General features: G+C 47.0%; 1 protein-coding gene across 10 annotated transcripts in view; it reads left to right on the top strand.

Moving 5' to 3' along the window:
• The first annotated feature begins 497 nt into the window (after nt 1-497).
• Dnah2 (dynein, axonemal, heavy chain 2) overlaps nt 498-27,376 on the top strand; it is a 128,302-nt gene continuing 101,423 nt past the window's right edge. For 2 of the 10 annotated variants that reach the window (XR_003949463.1, XM_011249081.3), the window contains exons 1-5: nt 2,856-3,156; nt 5,050-5,229; nt 10,042-10,208; nt 20,053-20,223; nt 25,204-25,432. Coding sequence is in view for 9 of the 10 variants with exons in the window: in XM_011249081.3 (XP_011247383.1) it covers nt 5,064-5,229; nt 10,042-10,208; nt 20,053-20,223; nt 25,204-25,432 (733 nt within the window). In the remaining variant the exon portion in view is untranslated. Of the gene's footprint in view, nt 615-2,855; nt 3,157-5,049; nt 5,230-10,041; nt 10,209-17,178; nt 17,238-17,296; nt 17,399-20,052; nt 20,224-25,203; nt 25,433-27,376 lie in introns of those variants that run through there. The other 8 variants (NM_001081330.1, XM_011249079.3, XM_011249074.3 and 5 more) reach the window with 8 other exon arrangements.

The following is a 27,376-nucleotide window of genomic DNA, read 5'->3' as shown; positions in this document are numbered from 1 at the left end:
GCTGTGATTCTCATGAGGGAATTGAAGCAGTCCGTTTCCTGGTTCTCTATCAGGAACTTAGGCATCAGCTCCCCCAGTGGCACTGACTGGTGGGGTGGGGGTGCCCACGAGCAGCCTCAGGGGGCAGCAGCTGGTGAGTGGGGAGGAATCTGTGTGCTCAGCAAACAGCAGCCTTCGTGCGCACGGGCTTCCTCCTCCCTCATCAATCAGCCACAGCCAAATGTCCCTGCATTCCCACCACCCCAAGGGGACTGGGGCTGGGCCAGGGTCCCCAGGGGAGTGAGAAGGGGATGGATGTGGGGAGCCGGGGTGGGGCTTCGGTTTCCACCCATTGGCCCGAGTTCTCTTTGGAAGCCCTCAGTTCTTCTTGTCATGGAATGACTCTTTCCTGGCTCATGCCACTGGAGGGGGGTGGCCTCAGCTACAAATCACCTGTGGGGGGGCTGCTGGTGGGGAAAGGGGGCAGAGAGATGAGTCAGGGTTGTTGAAGAATCCACTCTGGTTCTCACGGAACTGGTCCAGGGCAGGGTCAGCAGGGCGGTTGCTGGCACAGAGGCCCCGTCTCCCACACTGATCCCTCTCTCCTAATGGATACTCAGGTCAGCCAGTGGCGGGTAAGACCCTGACCCCTTGAACATCTGTCCTTCCAGCTTCTCCTAGCACCCACCTTATTCCCTGCTTCTCACGAAGATCTAGAGGTATGGCACCCACCTCATCCAAAGTTTGCTATTACCCACGGGGGTTGGAGGGTGGGGGTAGGGGGCTGTGACTTCTAGGTCTTAGCTTCTGGCTCCCTCTCCCTCTCAGCCCTTACACCCCTCAGGGACCCAGGCGTCCTGCCCACTCCCTTTACCATAGCAACCATTCTTCTTGGAGTTGCTTAAGACTTTAATATCATTTCATTAAGTCAGTAAGTTCAGAGAAGGTTGGGAGCACAAAGGGACTAGGACTGGGCCCAAAAGGACCAAGGTAGGGGGGAAGAAGGACCGAGGCCCCTCTTCTCCGTGGAGATGGCTCTGAGAAATCAAATATTGACAGTGGGAGAACAGACCTTATTAAATCTGGGACAGGGGTGTGTGTGGGTGACTGTGGGAATGGCCGGGTGCCTGGGTTCTGAGGGTGATAAGGCTCTGGGAGGAGAGAAACGCCTATAGTTGAGGTGGCCCAGGCTAAGGGACCGATCTCAGGGTACAACTGCTCAGTCCCTTTCCTTTGGGATGTGCTTAGACTTGCTACTCTGGTTGTTTCTCAGCTGTCCCCTACAGCCCCTAGGGACAAGCATCCCATCACAGCTGTGGCTGCGCCCCCCCCCTCCCTTTACCTCCACCTCTGCTGATGAGCTTCAGCGGCGTTTAATCGGATTGAGCAGTAATTAGCAAAGCAAGATGTTTGATTACCTATTTAGCATAATGTGGGGGGCTGGGATCCCTAGGCACAGCCACCGTTGAGAGGGGAGTCAGAAGAGAAAAAGGGTCTATGCAAAGTTCCTTTCCCTGAGGGATTTATGAACCTGCCCTTGAGGATCCCCATCCCAAGCCTCCCCACAAATTTTCAGTCCTTTGGGACTTTTCCCTCGGGATTCTGACCAGTCACATCACCCCTCTTTACCATCTGGCTGGAAGATTACCTATGAGTTCCATCCCAGCCCCGTGTACTGTGCAGCTGTTGGTTTTAGGGTGTGGCGCAGCCTCTTTCCTTCAGTCCCTGCTCTCTCAGCAACAGGAGTCTGGGCTGGGCCAAAGACCACACAAATCAGAGCTCAGAAACTCATCTTCAGGATAATGGCGGCAGCTAGATGTGGCAGCACACCCCCATAATTCCAGCACCCAAGAGGCAGAGGCAAGACTCAAAGTTTGAGAGTTTGAGGCCAGCTTGAGCTACATGGCGAACGGGGAAGGTGTTGGTATTGGTGTTGGTGTAAGTAAGAGAGGAATGGTCGATTATGGAAGTGGTGGCTTGGGTCAGGGTGTAGATAAATGCATTGGCTTCCAGGAGTACCAGGGACTGCCACTTCCGGCAGGACCAGACTGGCTAAATGAGACCTGTCAGGTGTGAAAATGGTAGAACTGAGGTGCCAGCGTCTCTTCATATCCAGCAAAGAAAATGTCATCAATTTAGCTCCTCATGGAAATGTAATCAGTGGGCTCGCTGCTGGCTTTGTCTTAATTAGGCACTATTGATGGAAGCAGGGAGGGCGCCTCCCTATTCCCATGATTCTGCTTCCTCGTGGCATTTCCCACGTCTCCCCAAAGCGTCTTGCGACCTCGGGTACAGCTGTCTTTTCCACCTTCCAGCCACCAGGACACGCAGCGCCCCCTAGCACCCACTCAGTTCTGCCCCTCCAATGATCTCCAAGCTGCTCTGGGACGCAGCCTTTGTTCTTATGGAGAGCAAAGCTCCTCCCAGGCCGGGTCACCTTCCCCAGGGGAGTCCCCGCCTCTCGTTTGCCCCCCAAACCAGCAACGCTTTTCAAAGCCAATCCTCAGATTAAAAAAAAAAAAAAAATTCCAGTTCCAGCCTTCACCCGTTCCCCCCCGCCCCCGCCCCGTGCCTCCCAGCAATCCTAGACCCCAATCCGGGCTAAGAAGCGGGAGCAGCGGGAGGGCAGGGGTGCTCCAGCCCCGGTTTTTCCCCTGGACCCAGCTGCAGCCCTGGCTGTTTGGAAATCCTGGAGAGTTTTCTAGAAGGTGAACGAGTCTCGCAGGCGGGACCCCGAGCGCCACCTGCTGGACCCGTGCAGGCCGGAGCCCACACACCTGGGGGCCGGGGTCGGGCGTTTGGGTCCCCCTGTCTTTTCCACATCCTGCGAGACCGTGTCTCATTGTTTTCAGTCCCAGCTCTTCCAGCATAGTCCTCAAATCCAGGCGGGAGCCGTCCCCCGCACCTTCGGCTCCCAGATTTAGTAGCTCTCGAAACCCTAGCCGCGCCCCCCCTTGCCCTTTAGTCTCAGATCCACGCGGGAAAGACTCTCGTGGGGTGGGGCCGCGGAGCAGTGCGCCTGCGCAGTGTCCGCAGACCCGCCACTTACTCTCCCGGCCCCGAGTTGCCATGGCGACGCGTGCATGCAGGCGCGGGCCTGGGAGGGCCACGCGGGGCAGCTTCTTGGTTGGTGTGACCCAACCGTCTGTCTAGGGAGGAGAGGGTCGACCTTGTGAGGTGTGTGTCGGGACAGAGGGAAGGAAAGAATGCTGGGGAGAAGGGGGCAGCTGTAGGGGAGGAGCAGCAGCCGAGCTGGGGTGGTTGTAGGGGGAGAGGGGAGCAAGGAACATTTGTGACTGGGAAGAAGAAGGGCAATTCGGGGTGCAGTGAAGGGGGAACAGTTGTGTGGGCAAGAAGTTGTGAGGGAGACTGCCTACTGGTGACCAGTTTGAGGAGCAAGCGGGCCCTGAGGTATTTCCAGTAACCCCAGTGAGCCCCAGGCTGGAACAGTGTCTCCCGGTGTCTGCAGTGTGGTTTCTGTCTCCAGAGGCTCCAGTGTGAGGCTTAGGGGAGCTAGATGCTTCCCCCTGAGGCTGATGGAGGAAACCGCGCTCTTGTAGTTGGTTTTATTGATTTGTTGGCCTAACAGAACGTTTTTCCTTGGAGCAAAGTACAAATCCTTCAAGTTTGAAATTCATAACCCGGTGATCAATGCCTGTGGCAGCCTGTGGGGATGAGGCAAGGCAGCCACAGGTGGCTGCCAGGCTCTTGAGGAGGAAGAGGGAGCGCCCAGCATTCTACAGTGTGTTCAGGAGATTCTGTGCTCCTGACTTAGTTGCTTTTTTTTTTTTTTTTTGCCCACTGGGTCTTCCTCATGTCCTCAGTTTCTTTTTTTTCACCATTGCATAATTTGACATTCATTACTGGGTGGCTTTTGTCCTTCTTGGTTGTTCCTAAGGACATTTGGAATCTGGTGATCCTGAAATTGTGTACTTAGCATAGACTCAACCAACAGGCCTAAGAAACCACAGTCCACACTAACCAGGCTCCCCACCTCTAAGCAATTAAAGACTAAAGAGACTTGTGCACACGGTCTTTGTTTAAGGCTGCTGAGATCTCAGTGTGGTGGGAAGAACATTTTTTTTTTTAAGTGAGGAGGAGAGGAGCTACATAGGAAAATCATCTGGGTTTGCCTCAGTGACTTGACACAGTAACAGCGACGATGGTGGCAATCACCGGGACTGTGCCTTCTCTTATTCAGGAGACTGCAGGATAGTGTAGCTGAAGGCCTGGGTGAACATAGACGTTTTCCATAACCTCCCTTAGTGCGGTTTCTGATATATATATATGTGTGTGTGTATGTGTGTATGTGTATGTATGTGTGTGTGTGTATATATATATATATATATTTAATGTATATGTACATATATATGTATGCAAACGTGTGTAGATACCCAAAGAAGGGAGTCAGATCACTAGGAACTGGAGTTACAGACAGTTGTGAGTCACCTGGTGCTGGGGAACCAAACTCTTGTGGTCCTGACGAGGAGAAAGCTATCTTTTCAGTTCCTGTGTCTGTTATTTGTTTATTCCTAATGGCTTATGAGACCTTGATTTCCCCTACTTGCAGTTTGTGTGTGTGTATGTGTGTGTGTGCATGCCGTGGTGTGTACTTGCAGGGCAGAGAACACTTGTGCATGTGCACTCTATACCACATGAACCCCAGGGATTGAACTCAGGCCCTTAGACTGGTTGGCAAGCACCTTAACGTTCTGAGCCCTCTAGCCTGCCCGGGGCTTTGACTTTTAATCTGATTCTGTGAAGAGTTTGGGTTATCCCAGGGAAGAAGAGAGGCCTCCATGGTCCCCCTCCCTTCTTAAATTGGGTGTTTGGAGCCTAACCCAGGGCCTTGTATACACATTCCAAGCAAGCACTTTACCACTGAGCTGTGACCCTTGGGAGCCAAGGTTCTATTGGGTATGCTCCGAGGGTACAGCAGGGTACCCCCAGAAAAGATGATCATCTAAGGTGTCCCACTCAAGTTTCTGAGTCCAGAGGGAACATGTGTACCTGGAGGCTGGGTTAGAGGTGGGATCTGGAGGTGGACTTCCTGCCCCCGTGTACCTGCAGGTTTTGCCTTCAAGATGGCTAGCAAAGCCGAGAAGAAGCGAAAAGTGGCTGGCCGGGGAGGCGCCCGGGCAGGCCGAGTTGTCCGAGCTCCTCAGTCCACTGCAGGCCCAGGAGCTACAGAGGCTTCCCTGCTCCCTGATGGTCAGGAGCCAGAGCCCGAGTCTGGCAAGGAGGACTCTGGTGAGTACTTGCTGGGACGGAGGGGACTTAGAAATGGACCGTGGGCAGAAGTAGAGAGGCTTTTGAGAGCTTTTTTTTTTTTTTTTCCTGAGACAGGGTCTCTCTGTGTAGCTCTGGGTGGTCTCAAACTGGCTAGGTACAGCAGGCGGGCCTGGCATTCATCAGGGATCTGCCTCCCTTTGCCTCACAAGCCCTGGGATTAAAGGGGGCACCACCATGCCCAACTCAGGAGTATCTTGGGGCTAGGGCGCAGGACCACGAAGCAGGACAGATGTGATAGTGTATCTAAGGCTTCCACAGAGCCTCCATCCTTCTCTTTTCTTTCCTCTTGATATGTGCACGTGCCTTCTTCCTGGTCAGCCCGCTATTTATTCTGTTTTTTAAAATCTCCCATCAGTGTACCAGGAATTCACCAGCCAGTTCTTTCTCTAGCCTCTTCCTTATTTCAAGTGTTTCTGGTTGTTCCCACCCCACTGTAGAGGGTTTGATCTCTTCCTTTTTCCTATTTTCACCCTGGGTGGCAAAACAAATAGTGTTTTTCTTCCATTAAGCCCATCACCATGGAGACCCAGCCTGCTTCGCCACCCTTTGATTCCTAAGCCCGGCTGATGCGTTCCACCATCTGTTGAAAGCTCCTGTGTTTTCTTCCTCAGCTTGGCAGAGACTTGGTAGATTGTGGAGGTTCAGGTTCAGGGTGACAGGAAAAGAAGCCTACATGGAGGGAACAAAGAGCTGCCTCTTGTGGAGTTGATCCTGGAGCCAGAGTGGTTGGAGGGGTTGGGGTCTTGGTTGCTGTCGGTTGCTTTCCCTTTAGATCCTGTCCAACGGCCTGAGGCTGTGAGCCAGGTGTAGACCTCACCTTTTAAAACGCGGGGCTTGTTGGTATTGCTAGTGTCCTGTAAGGATGAAGAGAAATAGAATCTTCTCCTGTTGACTTCTAAAATTTTATTTAATAAGTATTTTATTATTACTACTACTATTTTATTATATGTATAGTTGTTTTGCCTGAATGTTGGTCCGAGCACCCCATGCCATATATCTGGTGGAGGCCAGAACATCAGATTCCCCTGGGGCTCCAGTGTAGATGGTGAGCCCCCACTTGGCTGCTGAAATCAAACCTAGGTTCTCTGGAAGAGAAAGCAGTGCTCTTAACCATGAAATAATCTCTCCAGCCCCTAATTATTTAATTATCTTGTGGAGGGATGGGTGAGCCTGCTCATATCATGGTGCATATGTAGAGGTTGGAGGACAGCTTGTGGGAGTTGGTTCTTTCCTCTTAGCCCATGGGGTCCAGGGATCACACTCATGTGGTTGGGCTTGGTGATGAGTACCCTTATGTGCTCATCCATCCCCGTGTCTCTTTTTTCCTTTAGTGTTGAGGGCTCAACCCAAGGCCTCATGCATGTTAGGCGAGCGCTCTCCCACGGAGCTGTGTCCCCAGAGAGAATCCACTGTAATGGGATAGTGGGAATAGGCTTAGGGCTGTAGGTGTGCTAGCCACACACACACACACACACACACACACACACACACACACACACACACACACTCACTCACTCACTCACTCACACTGAGATGGAGTTTTCTTATATGTCCCAGGAGGGCTTTGAACTCTGGCTCTTGCTTTGAATTTTTGACCTTTCGTTTTCAGTCTCCCGAGTTGTGGGAGTGTAGACCTGCGCCTTTCCTGGCTCCTTACTGATGTTGCCCGTAAGGGTTAGGAGATGAAGTGCAGGTCTAGGGAAAGGCCCATGAACTCAGTCTAGGATCTATGTATAGCCTTTTAGAAACATGCAATATTATCATCTCTGATGTCTCATGTGCTCAGTTCAAAACAGTTTAAAATTGACTAGCTCCAAGAAGCCTGGTACCAGGAGCTAGGGCAGACAGCAGGGAAGGTGTTGTTTGGAGAACCTTCTGAGAAACAAAGAGAAAATGTTTCAAAATGGATGCACCAGTCTTCCTATACCACAGAAAACCGGTCCGTGTCCCCCCCCCCCCCCCCCCCCCCCGTCCTCTCCCCAGACAGGGTTTCTCTATGTAGTCCTGACTATCCTTGAACTTTCTCTGAACTATAGATCAGGCTGGCCTTGAACTCACAGAAATCTACCTGCTTCTGCCTCCAGAGTGCTGGAATTAAAGGGGTGTGTCACCACCCCTGGCTTTTTTTTTTTAAAGATTTATTTATTTTATGTATATGAATACACTGTAGCTATACAGATGGTTGTGAACCATGTGTGGTTGCTGGGAATTGAACTCAGGACTTCTGCTTGCTTTGGTCCCACTTGCTCCTGCCCCAAGATTTGTTATTTATTTATGTATTTATTTATTTATTATATGTAAGTACACTGTAGCTGTCTTCAGACACTCCAGAAGAGGGCATCAGATCTCATCATAGATGAGACACACCAAAAAAGGGCATCAGATCTCATTACGGATAGTTGTGAGCTACCATGTGGCTGCTGGGATTTTTGAACTCAGGACCTTTGGTAGAGCAATCAGTGCTCTTTTTTTTTTTTTTTTTTTTTTTTTTTTAAAGATTTATTTATTTATTATATGTAAGTACATTGTAGCTGTCTTCAGACATTCCAGAAGAGGGAGTCAGATCTCGTTACGGATGGTTGTGAGCCACCATGTGGTTGCTGGGATTTGAACTTTGGACCTTTGGAAGAGCAGTCGGGTGCTCTTACCCACTGAGCCATCTCACCAGCCCTGCAATCAGTGCTCTTAACCGCTGAGCCATCTCTCCAGCCCACCCCGCCCCCTTTTTTTACTTGTTTGTTTTGAAACAGGGTCTCTCTCTATGTAGTCTTTCCTGTCCTGGAGCTTGCTATGTAGACCAGGCTGGCCTGAACTCACGGAAATATTCCTGCTGGGATTAAAGGCTTATGATGTCATGCCTGGCCCTAAAAAACTCTTACTGGTCAAAAAAATACTTATTTGTAAAGGCTTTTTAAATTGTGGGTGTGTGGAGAGTGTGGATTTGTACACATGAGTGTGCTGTCACAGGAAGCCAGACTGTTGTTATTCTCTGGAGTTGAAGTTACAGGGTTTGTAAGCCGTTTGGTGTGGGAGCTAGGAAATGGGGACTTGGGTTCTTTGCAAGAGCAGTGCATTCTCTTAACCAAGGAGTTAACTCTCTAGATCCTCCTACATTACAAAAAGTGTGTGTGTGTGTGTGTGTGTGTGTGTCTGTGTGTGTCTGTGTGTGTGTGTGTGTCTGTCTGTGTGTGTCTGTCTGTGTGTCTGTGTGTAGAGAGAGAGAGAGAGATGGCTCAGCTATTAAGAGCACTGACTGTTCTTCCAGAGGACTTGGGTTTGATTCCCAGCACCCAGATGGTGGCTCACATTTGCCGGTAACTCCAGTTCAAGAGATCTGATGCTGTCTTTTGTTTTCCATAGGCACCAGGTACACAGACATACACGCAGGCCAAAAAAAAAAAAAAAAAAAAAAAAAAAAAAAAAAAACCCACACATTAAATGAAAGCTTAAAAATGAAATTTTATTTTTCATGTCACTGGGAGGTGAACCCTGGGCTTTAAGCATCCATCCATCCTTTGAGCCACACACAGAGCCCTCATGTCTTTTGCCTTACATTTCATTCAATTACTATTTAAAATAATTATAATCAGGTCTACAGTTCCTTTTCTGTGTTTCTCAAAAACTCTAGCTGGGGCGTGGTGGCTCGGGCTTTTGATCCTAGCACTTGGGAAGCAGAGATAGGAGGATTTCTGTGAGTTTGAGGTCAGCCTGATCCACAAGTTGAGTCCAGGACAGCTCCAGGGCTCCTTATACTGAGATAGCCTGTCTCAATCCCGCCCTCCCCCACCCCTCAACCAACCAACCGACCAAACAAACAAAAACCCCCCAAACTCTAACAAGGGGCAAGGAAGGTGGCTAAGAGGTTAAAGGTATCTGTCTTCAAGTGTGACCGCCTGAGTTCCATACTTAGGACGCACACGGGAGACAGCAAGAAGTTACTCCTACAAGCTGTTCTCTGACAGCCACACATACACGGTGGCACCTCTGTGCCCGCTCCCACCCCGACACAAATCACGTATTCAAAAAGATCCTGAAACCTCGAGCTTGCAAGTTTCCACCCCAATAAAGTCTGGCGTATAAACTTATTTGGTGGTGAAACCTAACCTAAGCTGACACAAAGGTATTTATGATCTGTTCAAGCCACTTACTATAAATATTCATATATTTTACTGTAGGAATACAGTAATAAAAGTCTGGTTGTTAAATATTGTTCTAGAGCTTTCTGGAATGGGAGCCAGGGATTTCATTCCAAACTTTTGTTACATTGCTTTTTTTTTTTGAGACTGGATCTCATATAAGCCAACATGGTCTTCAACCTCCTGTGTAGCCAAAGTTGACCTTTGTCTTAGGCAGGGTTTCTATTGCTGCAATGAGACACCATGCCCATATAGCAAGTTGAAGAGGAAAAGGTTTATTTGACTTACACTTCCACAGTCTTGTTCATCAATGAAGAAAGTCAGGATAGGAACTCAAATAGGGCGGGATCCTAGGGGCAGGAGCTGATATGATACAGAGGCCATGGAGGGCTGATGCGCTTCATATGGCTTGTTCAGCTTTCTTAAAGAACCAAGGACCATCAGCCTAGGAATGGCACTACCACAATGGGCTGTGCTCTCCCCCATTGATCACTAATTGAGAAAATGCCTTACAGCTGGATCTCATGAAGGCATTTCCTCAACTGAGGCTCCTTCCTTGTTGATGACTCTAGCCTGCAGTCAGACCCAGCCAGTACAACCCTCAGCTTCTGACCCCCTGCCTCCATCTTCGCAGTGCTGGGATTACAGGCATTTGCCAGCTGGAGATTGACCCCAGCGCTTCATGGAGAGGCTAACACTCCACCAACTCTGCTGCATCCCCAGCCCCTGTTTCACAGACGTCTTACAACTTTGAATCTTATTCTGTCCTGTTCTAGAGCTGGAACTCGGGATCTTGCTCTGGTAAGCACAGGCTCTCCCTCTGACCTACACTCTAAGCTCCATGCAATTCTAACTTCAGCGTATTTCTGACACCATGGATTGTGCATAAAGGATCGTGGACAGTTCAAGGCGGAAGAGAAAAACCATGCCAATGTCCCCAGCCATGATAACAGCCCTGCTCACATCTCTAGGCTTTCTTCTTCTTTAGAGCCCACTGCTGGCCTGCCACGGGGTGTATCTTCTTCTCCTTCTTCTCCTTCTTCCCCTTCTTCTGTTCTTATCCTCCTCCTCCTCTTCCTCCTCCTCCTTCCCTTTTTTTTTTTTTTTTTTTTTTGGTTTTTTGGTTGTAGCCCTGGCTGTCTTGGAACTCACTCTGTAGACTCAAAAATCTGCCTGCCTCTGCCTCCCAAGTGCTGGGATTAAAGGCATGCACCACCACTGCCCAGTTTCTTCTTTTTTTAAAGATTTATTTATGGGTATACTGTAGCTTTCTTCAGACACACCAGAAGGGGGCATCAGATCCCGTTACAGGTGGTTGTGAACCACTATGTAGTTGCTAGGAATTGAGCTCAGGACCTCTGGGAGAGTAGTCAGTGCTCTTAATCACTGAGCCATCTCTCCAGCCCCCGGGTGTATCTTCTACCATTGCTTAATTTTCTACATATATCCATGACATGAATGTCATGTGCTATTGTGGTATTGCATGTCTTTTTTTTTTTTTTTTTTTTCTTTTTTAAAGACAGGGTTTCTCAGGGTGTCTCTGGCTGTCCTGGAACTCACTCTGTAGACCAGGGTGACCTCGAACTCACAGCCTTTACCTCCCAGTACTGGAATTAAAGGGGTGTGCCACCACACCTGGCAGCATTGCATGCCTTTGTCTCAATTGTATTAGGGAAGACAAAACCCATTTACTTCAGAGGTTGCTTAGTTTCCTCTTGGTCTCCCATTGCTAAAGTTTCTTCCCTTGGGGAAATGTAAGCAATGTCTCCCTCCAAGGTCCTAACACAAACCAAGGTTTATGCCTGCAGAGTTCACCCTGGGTTTAGTGGTCTGTCTTACTGAGCATAAGTGAGGCGTTACTTACAGGAGTGGGAGGCCTCCATCTGGGGATGGTCTTTACTCAACAGGGATAATGTTTTTCCCATAGCTGCATAGATAAAGCCCCTCTCTCCCTTAGCCCTTCTCCATTTATACACTCTAGCCTTTCCCCAACACCCCCAGGTCATATGCAGTTAGGGCAGAATGGCAAACAAGTGGTTAAAGGAAGTGGCAAGGTGCTTAGGTAGGGTTCCATGACCCACCTCTTATTCTCTGTTTTTATGAGCAAAGGCCACAGGTCAACAGTTCCAGCTGGGGTAATGTTTTGCAAGCAAGCCCAGCTGAACTCTTGAAGAAGATGGTGACCATGTGGCTCAGAGGACAGTCCTGAGTGAAAAATGGAAAGCCATTAGCTCTCAAGGGATCCAGCCTACTCCCCCTCGCCGTGAAGCGTCTGCAATCATTCACTTCATTTTCTCTCGTTGTTTCCTTCTTTGTCCCCATCCCTCCTTTCTGGCAGGCAGGGCGTCCTAGCTCGCAGTCTTCAGTTCTGTCTCGTTTGTCCCTTCTTCCCTCCAGTCCCCAAGAATGGGAAACCTACTGGTTTTGTCCCGTCTCTAGCATGAGCAGAAAATGCCGAGGCAGAGAACCAGTGTAGGTTTGTGGGACCCCAGGGCAGATGTGGCAAAGTGGAGTGCCTGGGATAAGAGAAGGGTGGGCCCTAACTTCTCTGTGCAGGAGGAGGACTGGCAGAGAGTAGAACCTAAATGTTGCGGTACTCCTAATTCTAATTTCTCATTCTCCAAACCACCTGCGTCTTGCTCCAGCTAGCTTTAACATCATTTTTATTTATTAGTGTTATTTTATGACTATTAGCATTATTATTGCTGCTGTTGTTGTTTTTACGTATGTGTGCCCATGTAAGTGCACAAGTGTCGCTGCACTGTGTGCAGGGTCATTCTCTCTTCCTCTCCACTGTGGGTTCCTGGGATTGAACTCAGATTGTTAAGGTGAAGGGCAAACGCTTTTAGATGCTGAGTTACCGTGCTAGTGCTAGCTCTTTTTTTTTTTTTAATATTTATTTTCTTTTTATGGTGTGTGTGTGCGCGTGTGGGTCTGGGTCTGGGTCTGGGTATGTGGGTCTGAGTATTGGTATTGTTCCTGGGAGTGCATGTGCTGAATGAAGGAGAGCAGAACTGTAGAAAGCTCCTGAAGTTGGAGGTACAGTCAGTTGTGAGCCATCTGACATGTGTGCTGGCCGTCAAACTCTGCCAGAGCAGTACGTGTTTGTATGTATGTACGTATGTATGTATAGTTTGAGACAGGGTCTCACTCTGTGGCCCTTGCTTGTTTGGAACTCACTATGTAGACAAGGCTGACCTTGAACCCACAGAGACTCACCACCCCATGACTCCTACGTGCTATTGTGTGCTCTGCAGGTGATTTTATGCAGCCGAGGCTGGCCTGGAATTGATTCTCCTACCCCTGCTCTCCCTCCACTGGGACCGTGTAAATATGTGCACTGCCACTCCGAGATTTCAAACAGCAATTTTAAAAATCAAACATGTTAATACAACACAATCCAAAGATACACTAATTTGATACTTACATGCCGAGGAGAGATGCCAGGAAAATATTAAGGTCTTTGTTTTCTATAATTAAACCGTTATGTTTTTATAAGAACAGAAAACTTGGTGTGTACAGTAAAAAACCCTGCAGTTCATAACATACAATAGTCTCCAATCTGAGCTGAGGTGTTTCAGGAGGTATTTGTTGGCGATGTGTTGGTGGTACGTGCAGTGCGTGTGCATGTGTGTGTGTGTGTGTGTGTGTGTGATGTGCCGAGGACCAAGGCCATGGTGAACTTGCAGAATATAGTGTGGGTGATGGTGATGGGTGCCAGACATACCTCGGGTTCATTATGAGTTTGGTTTTTTAAAAAAGATTTTATTACATTTTATTGTTATTTACTTATTCTCCGAGTATGCATGTGGCGTGCAGGTGCCACAGTGTTTAAGAGAGGTCAGAGGACAGCTTGTTGGTGTCAGTTCTCTCCTTTCACCATGTGGGTCCCAGAGATCAAACCCAGAGCACCGGGCTTGGCAGTGTATGCCTGTACCCGCTGAGCCCTCTTACCAGCCCTTTACGTTAATTTTCATCAGAAACCTCTTACTGTTGTCAAAGGTTTCCAGTGCCCATGTTCTGTTATGCAATCCTATAGGGGGTTGCAACCCACATTCAAGAAACTGAAGCCTAAAGCATACAACACACTGTTTCTTGACATATTTAAAAGCTGTGCAACCATCAATGCTATCCAATTCTAGAACATTTTTATCCCTCCCAAAAGAAAGCCACTTTAAGTACCTTGACAAATTGGTGCCAGATGCTTCCTGGATCTGTTTCCTCCTCCTCTTCTTCCTCTTCCTCCTCCTCCTCCTCCTAGTGTTGTATATTTAACGTGTGTAATGTATGTATTATGCATATATGTATGTGTCTTGGTTTGACTTTTTGACACAGGCCAAAAGCTACCTAGGGAGGGAAAGGTCTGTCTTTGAGAGAAGCCAAGCAGGTCAGGACCTGGAGGCAAGAACCGGAGCATAGACCACGGGGAGATGTTTACAGACTGCTCATCTTGCCTCGCGCAGCTTGCTTGCTTATTTACTCATGTATGTATTATGTGTGTGTGTATGAATGTATGTATGAGTGTATGTATGTATATATGTAGGTGTGTGTATGAATGTATGTACGAACGTATGTATGTATGTGTGTGTATGTATGAATGTGTGTGTGTGTGTGTGTGTATGTATTGAATGTATGGAAGTGTTGCTTGCACATATGTCTGTGTACTACAAAGGGGTCAGAAGAAAGTGTCATCCTGGAACTAGAGTTACAGATGAATGTGAGCCACAATGTGGGTACTGGGAATCGAACTTGGGTCCTCTGGAAGAGCAGCCAATGCTCTTAATGCTGAGCCATCACTCTAGCCTCTTGGCTTGCTTTTTTCATATAACCCAGAATCACCTGTCTGGGAATGGCTACCTACAGTAGTGGGCTGGTATTGCCCGGGATCAGTCAGCCAAATGCTCTTACAGACTTGCCTGCAGGCCAATCTGATGGAGGCATTTTTTTAAAAAAGATATATTTACTTATTTATTAGGCATACAGCATTCTGCCTGTGTCTATGCCTGTAGGCCAGAAGAGGGCACCAGATTTCATTATAGGTGGCTATAAGCCATCATGTGGTTGCTAGGAATTGAACTCAGAACCTCTGGAAGAGCAGTCAGTGCTCTTAACCTATGAGCCATCTCTCCAGCCCTTGGAGGAATTTTTTTTTTTTTTTAAATTAGGATTCTATCTTCCTAGGTGACTCTAGCTTGTGTCAAGTTGACAAAAAAGCTAACCAGTGCAATATGTGTGTGTGTGTGTGTGTGTGTGTGTGTGTGTACAGACAGAGGATGAATCTGGGTAGAGCTGAAAAAAAGATCACCCCCTGAGAGGCTCAAAAGACAAGCTGATAGGTACTTAAAAGTGGGGGACTCGGGGGCTGGAGAGATGGCTCAGTGGTTAAGAGCACTGACTGCTCTTCCAGAGGTCCTGAGCAATTCCCAGCAACCACATGGTGGCTCACAACCATCTTTAATGAGATCTGATGCCTTCTTCTGGGGTGTCTGAAGACAGCTACAGTGTACATACATATAATAAATATTTAAAAGCTAAAAAAGGGGGGTCTTGGTGGAGGGGACTAAAGTGCATTTGCATTGCTTACATTTGGATAAGTGATTGCAATGAATCCACAGGTGCAGCAGTGGTTAGAGGACCACCCAGGTCGTTGGTCCTTGTCTCCCACCTAGTTTGATACAATGTGTCTTTGTTGATTTTTTGGCTGTACACACCACAACTTCCGGGATGCTCTTGTCTCTGTTTTTCTGTCAGTTTTTTGTTTTTTAAACCTGAGATTACAGAAGCTTGGACTACAGCATTCTGCTCTTATGTGGGTTCTAGAGATTCATGTTTAGGTCTTCACGCCCACACGACAGACAAACACCCACTGATCGCCTGAGACCCCCTTCTCCCCACTCTTCTTTTGGGGGGGTGTTTCAAGACAGGGTTTCTCTGTTTAGCCCTGGCTGTCCTGGAACTCACTTTGTAGACCAGGCTGGCCTTGAACTCAGAAATCTGCCTGCCTCTGCCTCCCAAGTGCTGGGATTAAAGAGGTGTGCCACCACGCCTGGCTCCCCCCCCCCCACACACTCTTTATTTTATTCACTTATTTAATTATTTTTTTGAGACCAGGTCTTACCCAGTGCTTAAAATTGTATCATTCCCCAGCTTCTGTCGCTGTGCCCCGCTATTGTTTATTTTAAGACAGGGACTTACTTTGTAGTCCAGGTTGACCTGGAAGTCAGAGCAATTCTCCTGCCTAAACCTCTCCAGTGTTTTGATTATAAGCATGAGCCACACATCTGGCTTAAATGACTGATCACTGGCTTCACTGTTTTGTGTTGCTGGGCATTAAACCCACAGCCTTTTGCCTTTTATGTAAAAGTATCCTTTTTTCTTATCTATCTATCTATCTATCTATCTATCTATCTATCTATCTATCTCTATCTATCTATCTATCTATCTATCTATCTATCTATCTATCTATCTATCTTGCATTGGTGTTTTGCCTACAGGTATGTCTATGTGAAGGGGTCAGATTCCCTGGAACTGGAGCTGCAAAAAGTTGTTACAGACAGTTATGAGCTGCTCTGTGGGTGCTGGGAATTGAACCTGGGTCCTCTAGAAGAACAGCCAGTGCTTTTAACTCTCATGAGAGTTGGGCATATCCTATTCTGTCAAAATTTTCTCTGATTCATCCCTTTGTCTGCCACTCAATTTAACATCACTTTCGAACATGGGTACTTCCTTCTACAAACTAACTTTACCTTCATTGTTTGGGATTAAAAATGTATACTCAGGGCATGTCTGTATTCCAGCCAAGGGATTAACAGTATGTGCCAAGGGCTGAGCCACACCCTAACTACAGTTTCAGACATCCTGTAACATTTGTATATGCTAGGAAAGAGCTGACCCTGTGTGGAGAGCCTTGGTTTTAGCAGCTTTCCCTCAGATCCTGAATTGACTAATCTACACTCTCGCTGTAGATTTTCTGTGATGGGCATTTCATGTAAATGGAATCACACACTGATATGCTGTTATATGTCGGGCTTCTTTTGCACAGAAGAAAGTTTTCAACTGTGTCGTAGCATGGACTTCACCTTCACTGTAGATGTGCACCAATATTTTGTTTATCCAGCTATAGCTTAAATGGACACAGGCTGTTCCTGCACCATCTGCCCCTCTTCCGTCCACCTCCTTCCTCAGGCCTAGGCAGGGAACCCAGAGCCTTATGTGTGCTAGGCCCTGGTCCACTGAGCTATAGCCTGTGCCAGCTTCGTCGTCATCTTTTTTTCTCCTCCTCCTTCTCCTTCTTTTTTTGGAACAGGGTTTGTCTGTGTAGCTCTATTTGTCCCCTGGAACTCCCTTTGTAGACCAGGCTGGCCTCAAACTCACAGATCCACCTACCTCTGCCTCCCAAGTGCTGGGATTAAAGGTGTGCACCTTGGGGGATGGAGAGATGGTTTAGCAGTTGAGAACACTGACTGCTCTTCCAAAGGTCCTAAGTTCAGGTTTCAGCAACCACATGGTGGCTCACAGCCATCTGTGGTGGGATCTGATGCCCTCTTCTGGGATGTCTGAGGACAGCCACAGTGTACTTACATATAATAAAATGGGGGAAAAAAAAGGTATGTGCTTTGGGGCCCAGCTCCCCCACCCATTTCTACTCCCGCACTGGGAACAACGCTGAAACAGACGTTAACAGGCCACACCAGTTTAGCTCTCAGGCCACTTGGGTACTAGAAGTGGGATTGCTGGGTAATATAGCTTCTATCTTTGATGTTCTCCCCAGAGCTAGAACCGGAGAAATCTGAGAAACCTACAGAACTCGGCACTTCTCTGATGGACATGGTAGGTTTGCATTTCCCCCAGTGGTCACATCCTTTCCAGTCAAAGCGTGAGTGCCAGGAGACAAGGCCTCTGAGATGACCTCTCTCGTTCCCCAACCTTGGGTCAGCTTTGATCGGACTTACAACTCTGATCTTGGACAGCTGAACAACTTGAACAAGCAGGTAGATGTTGTCCTTCTCAGATAGTAATTTCTCAGACGTTCTCTGTCCTTCTGCTGTTGTCTTTTGACTGAGGACCTCATGACTGCCATAGTCACTGTGTGAAATGGACATTCAGTGTTTTCTTCCAAGCAGAGCTTAACCTTACCCTTTGTTATGTAGGGGGTGAGTAGGGTGGCAACCTTGCATTCTTTTTTGAAAATTTTTTCACTGTTTATTTTTGTTTTATGTTCGTTAGTGTTTTGCCAGCATGTATGTAGGTCTGTGTGAGGGTGTTGGATCCCCTGGAACTGGAGTTAGCGACAGCTGTGAGCTGCCATGTGGGTGTTCAGGAGGAACAGCCAGTGCTCTTAACCACTGGGCCATCTCTCCAGCCCCAACCTTGCTTTTTTTTTTTTGCCAGCTGAAATGTGTGCACACATTTGCCCTTGGGAAGCTGAAACAGGAGTTTATATGGATAAAATTGGCCTGGGCTGTGTATCAAGATTCTGTTTCAAACAACCAAAAGACAAAAGGAAAACAAACAGAGAAAAAGAAACTAAAAGATCATAAAGGTCCAACCCCAGCCAAATATAATATTCTCTTTCCCATCATGCCGGGACCTAAAGACAGACTGTGCAGCCAGACAAGCACTCTGCTCTTAGATATTTTAGTTGGTTGTTGAAAGAGCTCGTAGCACAGGCTAACCTCAAATTCACTATATAGCTCAAGGTAGATTGCTGTCTTCTTGTCTGGTTCCCTAGTGCTAGAATTATAGGTGTGCCTCCACCCCTACAGGCTTGTAGCTCTGATCTTTTTGAGTCAGGGTCCTACTACACAGCTTAGTAGGGCCTTTTTATCTTCCATCCTCTTGCTTGAGTCTACCATGTTTAGTAGCCATATGCACCCTAGTTAAACCATTACTCTTTTTGCTGTTTGCCATGTTTTGTTCTCATACTATCACTGTGATAAATACCATAAAGCTGACCCTGAAACGTGTGTCACTAAGAGTGGGTGGTTCTGCTCTTCCAGAGGACCAGGGTTCAATTCCCAGTACCTACATGGCTCACAACTATCTTTTTTGGTTTTTCGAGACAGGGTTTCTCTGTGTAGCCCTGGCTGTCCTGGAACTCACTCTGTAGAGCTGGCTGGCCTCGAACTCAGAAATCTGCCTGCCTTTGCCTCCTGAGTGCTGGGATTAAAGGCGTGCGCCACCACGCCCAGCTGGCTCACAACTATCTTTAACTCCAGTTTGATGGGATATGATGCCCTCTACTGGCCTCCTTGTGCACCCAGCACACCAGTTGTGCACAGACATATGCACATATATGCAGACAAAATACTCATAAAATAAAAGGAAAAATTAAGGTTAAAATGAAAATTAAGTAAGAAAGAATAGTAAGGGTAAAGAACATTGCCTATATTTCTAATACACAATACGAAGTTTTTCTAACCAGATTGTAATATGCCCTTACATTAGCAATAAAGGGATTTTCCAGACTAAGGACTGTCAGTTTACTAAGTACTAACAAAAACAGATAGCAAATGATGTCTTTGTCAGTTTTTATTTATATTCTTTTTTTTTTAAGATTTGTTTATTTTATGTATATGAGTACACTCTAGCTGTACAGATGGTTGTGAGCTATCATGTAGTTGCTGGGAACTGAATTTAGGACCTCTGCTCGCTCCGGTCAGCCTCACTTGCTCTGGCCCAAAGATTTATTTATTGTTATAAATAAGTACACTGTGAAAAAAAAAAAAAAAAAGTACACTGTGGCTGTCTTCAGATGCACCAGAAGAGGGCATCAGATCTCATTACAGATGGTTGTGAGCCACCATGTGGCTGCTGGGATTTGAACTCAGGACCTCTGGAAGAGCAGTCAGTGTGCTTAACCGCAGAGCCATCTCTGCAGCTCCTGTGTATATTCTTTGAAACATCATTTACAGATGGTGTGGGCTGTGCCCATCTTTTCCTTTTTGGGCTCTTGGTATTGTATCACTGATTCCTCCACATCCTGTCCAGGAAAGAGCTTTGTTAGAAGATTGTCTATTTTCTCTTCTTTGGAGCTCATTCCTCTTCCTCCTCTTCCGGGGATACTGGGAAGGACTGGGCGGTGTCTCCAGCCCCCAGAGCCTCGTCTTTGCTCCTCATCGCAGGCTTCAGCAGGCTCATGGGGATAACTTGTTTTCAACCCAATCACTTTGTTCCTTAGCTGCATTTTGTCAGTTTTCCTTTCCTCCTGTCCCTGGGTTCTCATAACTGCTGTGCCAGTCGACTGCTAACGGCATCTCCTGCTGCAGAGGGGGCAGCTTCCTAGGCAATGGGCTGTGGACCTTGTGCCCTACCCACCCCATCCTCGCGCCCAGATCTTGCTTGTTTCCTTCATTCACCTTCCCTTTGAGGTTGAGAATAGCAGAGAATGCGTTTTCATAGCCACAGGCAGAAGAAATATTTTGGGGAAGATAATGGCGCACCGCTCCCCCCTGTGACACATTCTGTTTTCATTCTCCGAGGCAGGGGAGTCTGTTGCTCCTTCCCTTAAAAGCTAGAAGAAGCCTGCCATTCCGTCTTCCCAGCCTTCTGGCACCTCATCTCCCAAGTCAACCCTTATAGCCGTGGACGGGAGGACCACCCATCCTCACAGCTCTGACACACCCTGTCTCTCTGTTCTCCGCAGAAGCCCTTCTTCCTCTCACGAACGATGTTGACCGGACTGGCAGATGCCACGTGGACGGGGGAGCACGACATGGTTCTGGAGCACTTTGTCCAGGATCCTGCGGTGCCTGCCCTCACCATCTTCATTGACCCCGTCTTTGGGTTGAAGCTGGAGCTGGGCATGCCTGTGCAGGTGGGTACCCCACTTTCCAGGCTCTGTGGAGCTGCTGCATATCACCCTCATCCGGAGTCACGCTCCCTCTGTGCCCCACGGCTCGTGGAACCCCACTCTTAACCTTTGAGACATCTCTCCAGCCCTGATTCAAACTTGCAGTGCAGCTAGTGATATCAGTTACTCGGTAGGATACCTATCTAGCACAAAGGAAAACCTGCAGTTGGTTGGTCCCTAGCCTTAAATAATTTGGGAGTAACAGTCCAAGCCTTTAAATCTAAGTATTTGGGAGCTAGAGGCAGAAGGATCAGAAGATCAAGGATTTCCTTGGCTTTACTGCAAGTCCCAGGCTGGCCTGGGCATATGAGACCCTGTCCCAAAAACCACTATTTTAAAATAATATATATCTAAGCCGGGAGGTGATGATACACACCTTTTATCCCAGCACTCGGGAGGCAGAAGGCAGGTGGATCTCTATGAGTTTGAAGCCAGTCTGGGCTACAGAGTGAGGTCCAGGACAGCCAGGGCTACACAGAGAAACCCTGTCTCAAAAAAAAAAAAAAAACAAAAAACCAAAAAACCAAAAAAACAAACCCCCAACCCCTATATATATATATATATATATATCAACAGTAATGATGAAGAAAGTAATAAAGGAGATTCATAGACATAAGAATCCTTTATTAAACTATAGTAATTAAAACAGTTAATACTAGGGCAGGAGTATAAATGATGAATAGCAGCATTAAAGGAATGTATAAAAATAGATATGAGTGGGTTGGAAAGATGGCTCAGAGGTTAAGAGCACTGACTGCTCTTCCAGAGGGCCTGAGTTCAATTCCCAGCAACCACATGGTGGCTCATAACCATCTGCAGTGGGATTTGATGCCCTCTTCTGGTGTGTCTGAAGACAGCGACAGTGTACTCACATACATATAATAAATAAAATCTTGAGAGAGAGAGAGAGAGAGAGAGAGAGAGAGAGAGAGAGAGACAGATCCATTTAACTTGCTACAACAGTAGATGAGAGATTTTACTGTATTCTCCAGGTTAGGGTGGCTAGTTTAAACTTCCTTTAAAAAATGACTACGCACAGTAGCTTAGTGGAACCTTCAGGAGGCCCTGCACTCAATCCCCAGCACAGAAAGGGAAAAAAAGAGTCATGTCTCTCGGCATTCTGATTTTAGACTCCAAGGAGTGTCTCCTCCTGCCATGCCCACGCCTTTCTCCACTGTGATGCTCTGTGCCCTGTCACACCGTTAGCCAAAATAAACCCTTCTTCACTGGGGCAGGGGTAGAGGTGGGAGTGGGGGAGTCCATAACCTAGTATCTGATAAAAGGGGCAAAGAGTGAGACCTGGGACATGAAGGCAGCTCACAGCCCAGGATCCACAGAACACAGGGAAAAGGCATAATCAAATCTAGTGAATTTCACAAACAGGTGTGAACCCTAAACTGTGCTGAAGCTCCAAGTTCCTTCTCTTCCCGCACTTGGTTGGGGGAAAACCTTGGAGCATTCCAAACATCCCCCAAGAGGTTTGTCATTTAACAAAGATTTGCTATTGCCTTAAATTAGCCTTAACCACGTGCCCCTCCTCACACAAGTCTCTCAGGCTACAGAAAAGAGAATAACATAAAATACCTAATCCTTTCACTTTACCTTCAAGAGGCAAAATAAACTGGCCTCTCCCAGTGGGGCATCAAGAAGTCGCCCACAGTGTGCTAGAGCCAAAAGAGTGAATTGACAAAGCTGCTCAGGCATGAGCAAAATGGGGCGAAATTGCATGGCAACGGCGGGCACATTATACCAAGGACAAAGGGAAGAAAAAAAAAAAAAAGAACAAAGCGCGTATACAGGAGGGAGATCTAACCCAAGGAAGGAGGCTCCTCACAACAGCCACGGTGCAACTCGATACCAACATGAATTCAGTCTCTACGAGATGATAAAAGGTGGAAGGAGATGAAAGGGGGAGGTGGGGCACGGATCTTAGGGAACGAATAAGGCAGCGTGCTACAAAACCAGATGAGAAATGGCGGGGAACTGAATAGCTGTGGTTGAAAATCCGTCACCGACTGAGCGCAAGGCTGAGGCAGCCGCCGTTCATGAGAAAGAAAAGGCCGGACACATTAATGCAATTAGGGAGACGCGAATAGACACGAGGGATGGGCACAGCCCAGCTGCAGGAGTAGACAGCCGTCACAGTGTGGATTTAGAGAGAACATACAAAGAATTTTCCTGAGATGCACAAGGAACGGCGTCTGGGAGTGAGAAGGCTGCGCTGTTGCTGCTTACCGACGGCCTCTCACGTTAATGTCAGCGTGCATTTTAGTTTCAGCACTGAAATGTAAGGATGCCAGTTCTGGGGAACATTATGGCGTTCCACCGAGAACATTTAGCTTCAACCTAATAACAAGCATTTAGATAAATCCAAATTAAGGGACATTTGAAAAACATCTGGCTTGATTCTTAGAGTGATTGATAGTACAACGTAAAAGAGAAAGCCCGACATGATGGTACATGCTTGTAATCCTGTCACCTGAGAGGCTAAAACAGGAGGACACACACACACACACACACACACACACACACACACACACACACAGAGGATAGCAAAGGATAGGAGTTGTTGAAATGAAAGGAGGTTGTAGGAAACAGAGGCAGGAAGGAGTATTAGGAGTTCCAGGCCAGCCTGAGTATGAAACTCTGTCTATACCCCACCAAAAAAACCTAAACAAACAAACAAACAAACAAAAATGCACCTCAAACACCACACACTCACACACTCACTCACACACACACACTCACTCACACACACACACTCACTCACACACACTCACACACACACACTCACTCATTCACACACACACACACACACACACACACACTCACACACTCTCTCTCTCTCACACACACACACACAGAGGCTAGGCATGGTGGTACATACCTTTAATTTCAGCATTAGGGAGATAGAGGTGGAAGGATTCTGTGAGTTGAAAGCCATCCTAATTTATGTAGCAGTGTATTCTAGACCAGGGCTTACATAGTGAGACCCTGTTTCAGAAGAGAAACAGCAGCAACAACAAAATAAGACGATGGATAGCCCTGGGCGGGATATGGATGGGGAGGAAGAGATCCAGCTATACGTGACATCATTTGGACAACTGGAGGAAGTTAAATGTGGACATATATTGTATTAGATAAATTTTTCTATCACCATAATTACAGTAATTTTAGAAGATACAGGCCAAGCATTAAGGGTGTGGCATCTGGATGCCTGCAGCTCACAAAGGCTCAGGTATAAAGAGGGGACAGACAGATGGAGCATTGACATTGAATCCAGGAGGCAAGGATATTTTGTTAACTTTATTTTTCTTGAAAATTTTCTACGAGTTGGAGTTTTTTGAAAATAAAAATTGAAAGAGCCGGGGGTGGTGGCCCAGGTCTGCAGTCGCAGCTGCTAGAAAGCAGAGGCAGAATTTCTGCAATCGTGAGTTCACAGCTGAGACTCAAAAAAAAAAAAAAAAAAAAAAAAGGAAGAAAGAAAGAAAGAAAGAAAAAAAATCGAACATGCGTACATGCACACAACTGAGGGCCGGAATATGGTTCAGTAGGTCATGGTATTTTCTACACAAGCCTAATAATCAGGGTCTGTTCCCCGAATTCTCGGTGGAAGGAGAGAAATGGCTCCCCAAAGATGCCCTCATCTCTACATGTGTGCCCTGACAAAACATGCATATACTTGCGTTCTCTCTTTCTCTCTCTTTCTTTCTTTCTCTCTCTCTCTCTCTCTCGTGCACATGTGCACACACACAGACACACACACATTATCCTCATCACCATCTCCATGATCATCACAATATAAAATAAATAGAAAGTTGGGTAGCAATGTGCTTTCATAGTAGAGCTTATACTTAGCATCTGTGAAGTTAAGGAATCCGTTCCCAGCATGGGAAAAACAACAACCACAACCACAACAACCACAACAGCAAGGGATCATTCTGAGGTGTCCCTGGGTGAGAGACATTTATTTGGAGCTTAACAATCCTCATAGCAACTTCAGATTCTTCTTATTCTATTAAATTCAAACAAAAATTAGATGCAAAACCTTTAAAAAAGGGATTCTCCGTTATCTCTATGTGTGTGTTGGTCAAACATTTTCATCTCTGACAAATACCGGAGCAAACTCTTTTTTTTTTTTTTTGGCTTTGTCTTCTAAGTGAGAAAAGCTACAGACTTGTGAACGTGGGCTACAGCAGCACTCAGCCCAGGTGAAAATGAATGGTAAATGCCAGTCAGGGGAAAGGGTACGCAGACTGAAACTTGGTGTGAGGTGCACACCTGTAACCTTGCCCCAGAGGGACAGGCAGCGGATCTCAGTTCAAGGTTACCCTCAGCCATGTAGTAAGTTCTAGGACAGTTTGAGACCCTGAAAATAAAAAATAAAAAACTGAAATAAGAAAGCCTAGAAAAGTTTTTCTTTTTTCTTTTGTTTGTTTGTCTTTTGAGACAGGATTTCTCTGTGTAACAGCCCTAGCTATCCCGGAACTTACTATGTAGATCAGACTTAACATGGAACTCACAGAGTTCCACCTGCCTCTGCCACCGGAGTGCTGGGATTAAATTAAAGGTGGGTGCCACCACCGAGGCCTAGATAATTCTGACTTGCGATCTTCTTCCTGGATCTCTCTTACTTCTCCCTGTTTTTTCAATGGCTGAAATAAAATCTCTATTCTATCCTGTCCATTTACTCACTCAGCCAACACATCTATTGATCATCTACCATATGCTAGACATAGTGTGTTAGACTCTTAGTTGAACAAAATAAAGTCTGTGCCCCCGGGGCATGTTTTATCCGTCCCCCTCCCCAACATCTGTGGCTATGGCATCTACACCAGGAAGCATAGGTAGGGACAGCACTAAGAGCTCAGCCTGCCTCTCCCAAGGGGAGCCTCAGAGACCTTTGGGCATCCTGGAGACTGAACTCTGATCTCTCGCCTGCAGACGCAGAATCAGATTGTGTACTTCATTCGACAAGCCCCAGTTCCCATCACCCCAGAGAACTTCGAGGAGACTGTGCAGTATGGGACGGTGCGGGGTGCCTACATCCCGGCTTTGCTCCGGCTGCTCAGCGGTGTCTACGTCCCCCAGATTTTTATGAATAAGTCTTGGCCTGAGAGCATCCGGAATCATTTTGTTTCACACCTGCATAGGTTTTTGGCCTCTCTGACAGGTAAGCAAGAGGCTGGCGTGGCTGGCTTCTCCATGCTGGGGTTGTGAGGCGCTGGGCAATTCATCAGTACCAGCTTCCCCCAACCCCCTCTGGCACTAAGGCCTCACGTGTGCACAATCTCTACCACAGATCCACACCACCAACTCTATTACTAACATTCATATTAAAATATCAAAAGTACTTCTTTTCAGCACTGAGATCAGACTGGAACTCACCTTGTTGACCCTCCTGGCCTTGAACTCAACAGAGATCTGCCTACTTGTGCTTCCCTAGTGCTAGGATTAAAGGCATGCACCAACAGGCACGGCTATGCTGAGTGGCTGTTGCACAATAAAGTTCTAGTCCCAGCCTTTAAAAGACTCTTTGGAGTGAAATCTCTCTGTGCGTACCACCCATATGCATGTGGTACGGAAGTGTTTAATATGTGTGCACACAAAAACCCAGGCGTGTTGCTTCCACATTTCCTGACTTGGGCTGAGAGTGTAGCTTAGCTGCCAGAATGCTTGCTTAGCATGGACAGAGCCTTGGGTTCAAACCCCAGCATTCTGTAGCCCCAGGGGATTGTGCACACATCTGTAATCCCAGCACTCAGGAGGTAGAGGCAGGAGGATCAGAAATCTAAGTCATTCTTAGTTACCGAGAGTTTGAGAGTTTGAGGCTAGCTTAGGATACACGAGACCCTCCCTAAGAACAGCAGCAAATAGTAGAGGCAGATGTGGTGGTGAACGTCTGTGATTCTAGCACTCAGGAAGCAGCCGAAGTCAGGAAGATCAGAAATTCAAGGGGATTTTCGACTACATAAGACCCTTTCTCAAAACCAAACCAAATCCAACTTAAAGACTAAAGGTTTGTTGGCATACAGGGGGAACTGAGGCAGGAGGCTTTTGAGTTTACGGTCAGTATGGGCTACAGAGATCCTTTTTTTTTTTTTTTTTTTTTTTTTTTTAAACAAGACAAGGAAGCTGGGCACAGGAAGTGGTGCACACCATTAATTCTAGCGCTCTAGAGAAGAGGCAGGCAGATCTCCATGAGTTCAAGGCCAGCCTGGTCTACGTAGTAAGTTCCAGAACAGGCAGAGCTACATAGTGAGGCTCAGTCTCAAAAATCCAACCAACCAACCAAAAACCATCAACAACAAAGCAAGGGCTGGAGAAGTGGCTCAGTGGTTAAGAATACTTGTTGAGGGGCTGGTGAGATGGCTCAGTGGGTAAGAGCACCCAACTGCTCTTCCAAAGGTCAGGAGTTCAAATCCCAGCAACCACATGGTGGCTCACAACCATCCATAACAAGATCTGACTCCCTCTTCTGGAGTGTCTGAGGACAGCTACAGTGTACTTACATATAATAAATAAATAAATATTTAAAAAAAAAAAAAAAAAAAGAATACTTGTTGACCTTGCAGGGGACTCAGGTTTGATATCCAGTACCCACACAGCACACATAAGTGTTTGTAACTCCTGTTCCAGGGTATCTAATGCCCTCTTCCCATATCTATGGGTACCAGGCACATACACAGTGTACATACATTCATGTAAGCAAAACATTCATACACATTAAATAAGTCTAAAAATACTATAAACAAAACAAGCTATTTCTATCCAGTGTCTGCTCTTTTGTCTGGGCTGTCATATAATAAAACATGGTCTCAGATTCCTCTTCATACAAATGTGTCATAATACGAAGCATTTCCTAATGATAAGACCTACTCAGGGCCTGGTGTAGTGGTGCTAGCTTTAATCCCAGCCCTCTGGAGGCCAGAGGCATGTGGGTTTCTCTCTGTGTAAGTTTCAGGCTAGGTTCAAACAAACAGAACAACAAAAACCAAAACAATAAAGAAGAAGATTTTGAGTACAATTGAATAACAAAGACTGGTCACTGGGGCCTGAAGAGATGGGTAGGCAGTTAACAGCACTGAGTGCTTTTCCAGAAGACTCCGGTTCAAAT

The sequence above is a fragment of the Mus musculus genome, chromosome 11 (assembly GCF_000001635.26).
Source record: "Mus musculus strain C57BL/6J chromosome 11, GRCm38.p6 C57BL/6J".
In the NCBI taxonomy this organism is placed as follows: domain Eukaryota; kingdom Metazoa; phylum Chordata; class Mammalia; order Rodentia; family Muridae; genus Mus; species Mus musculus.
The sequence above is the reverse complement of the archived record's forward strand: the minus strand, read 5'-3'. Positions and strand labels throughout refer to the sequence as shown.